Here is a 2,018-nt window from a genome sequence, read left to right on the forward strand (position 1 = left end):
CCCCGGGCAGCGGGACCCCCGGACTGGGGGAGCCCCAGCACCACCCGCCGTGTTACCCACAGTGTGTGCACGTTGGTGGGTCAGGGGGACAGTTCTGCAGCCCCCTCGGTAAGGGGTGTTTGGCTGTTGGAACAAGCCCCTGCAGGGGAGCTGTGCTCCCTAAGCTGTGCTCCCCGAGCTGTGCTCCCTAAGCTGTGCTTCCCAAGCTGTGCTCCCCGAGCTGTGCTCCCCAAGCTGTGCTCCCCGAGCTGTGCTCCCCAAGCTGTGCTCCCCAAGCTGTGCCTGCAGCTCCTGCCATCAGTGAGGCTTCTGAAGGGTTCCTGCTTCCCTGCTGCTGGGGTCTGGAGGCTTTATCTGGCCAACAGATTGGGGGTACACGTGGGGTTTGCTGATGAGCAGTCTTATTAAAGCCTTCTGCATCTTAGATGAAATAAAAAGAGCACGGATCTCAGCTGGTTTTCAAGTTAAGTTTAAAAAGCTTTGTCTGTGTTTCTAGGTTTGTTTGGAAGATATTGCCAGGGCTGAGAGTCATGGCTACCCAGACAGGCTGCTGCCCAAGGTCTTGCTGCGGAAAGCTGAGTGTCTGCTGTGCCTGGGAAGGCTGCAGGAGGCAGCAGGTGCCCTCAGTGTGGTGGAGAGTAAAATCTCTGTGGATGGGATCGTGACTGGTCCTACACACCAGGCATTGCTAAAAAAGTTAAGTCAACTAAAGATTAAACTAGGTGAGAAGGAGAGCTGTCCAGAGCGTGCACGAGAATCGTGTGGTGGTGATCAGAGAAAGTCAGAGATCTGGGAAGAGAATGGCAGCATTTCAGGTGCATCTTCATCTCTGAGCTTGAATTTTGACAGAGAGAGAGGACGTCACTTGGTGGCCTCCCAGGACATCCTGCCAGGACAGAGCCTGTTGAAGGAGGAAGCCTTTGTAAGTGTGCTGTGCCCAGGGGAGAGCTTCCTTCTGCAGGACAGCAGGGAAACAGCGTGGGACACTGCAGTCACCAGTGCAGATCTTTATTGCCACCGTTGCCTGAGGCAGCTCTTGGCCTCGGTGCCCTGCCCTGGGTGCAGCTATGCAAAGTACTGCAGCCAGGGCTGTGCAGAGCTGGCGTGGGAGCAGTACCACAGGACAGAGTGCTCCCTGGGAGCCCTGCTGCTCACACTGGGGGTCTTCTGCCACGTTGCCTTCAGGACTGTTCTCCTGGCGGGCTTTGCAGAGGTTAGCAGGCTGGTGGAGTGGTCCCACGGTGGTGACAGTGACCTTCACGACCCTGAGGCAAGAGGCAAAGGTCTCAGTGAGGCACCAGATGCAAGAGCTGGTACCAGAGGTATCCCTGGTTGTGGTGACAATGGTCAGTACCAGAGCTCTTACCGCGCTGTCTTCAACCTTTTGCCACACACTGAGAAGCACAGCCCCGAGCATAAGTTCCTTTGCATGCTGAGTGTGGTAGCTCTCTGTAAACAACTGCAAGAAGCTGGCCTGGAGGCTGCTGTTCTGAATCGGGAATCATCTGGGGAGTGCTCCAAACCAAAGGCACGTGGAAACACAGCAGGGGAATTGTCTCCAGAGCTGAGGACGGTGGCAGAAGCGATGCTGAGGCACGTGCTGCAGCTGCAGTGCAATGCACAAGCCATCACTGTCCTGCAGGAGTCAGGTAAGACAATGAACTTTTCAGCTCTTCTGTGCTCTCCTTGCCCGTGCGAGGTGAAGCAGTTGAATTATCAGTTGTAAAAAGCTGCCCTTGCAAATGGGAATGACCTGCTTAAAATGTAAACTGATCCCACACTGGCCTGTTCTTCGATGCACGTGCAGCCTTTGGGTTTTTAGCTATTTAGCTATTATTTATTGCAGCAATAGACCAGGAGCCTTCCTGTTGCTGCCTGTGCTGTGTCACAGTGCTCCTTGCATACGTTGTGTGGGTAACTGAGCATTCATTCTCAAACTTCTTGTTCTTCTGTCTGTAGGGACTGGAAATGGTGCTGTTGTAAATAAGAAGCCTGTGCTCCTGGCAACAGCCTTCTTC

The 2,018-nt window shown here is 54.4% G+C and overlaps 1 protein-coding gene across 1 annotated transcript in view; it reads left to right on the top strand.

Annotated features, from left to right (window-relative positions):
* SMYD4 (SET and MYND domain containing 4) overlaps positions 1–2,018 on the top strand; it is a 6,607-nt gene that overhangs the window by 1,175 nt on the left and 3,414 nt on the right. The window contains 2 exon segments of the mRNA XM_009995132.1: positions 497–1,649; positions 1,960–2,018. The exon segment at positions 1,960–2,018 is cut by the window's right edge and continues 18 nt beyond it. Coding sequence (XP_009993434.1) covers positions 497–1,649; positions 1,960–2,018 — 1,212 coding nt within the window.

This window comes from Chaetura pelagica, unplaced genomic scaffold (assembly GCF_000747805.2).
Source record: "Chaetura pelagica isolate M959 unplaced genomic scaffold, ChaPel_1.0 scaffold713, whole genome shotgun sequence".
NCBI classification, from domain to species: domain Eukaryota; kingdom Metazoa; phylum Chordata; class Aves; order Apodiformes; family Apodidae; genus Chaetura; species Chaetura pelagica.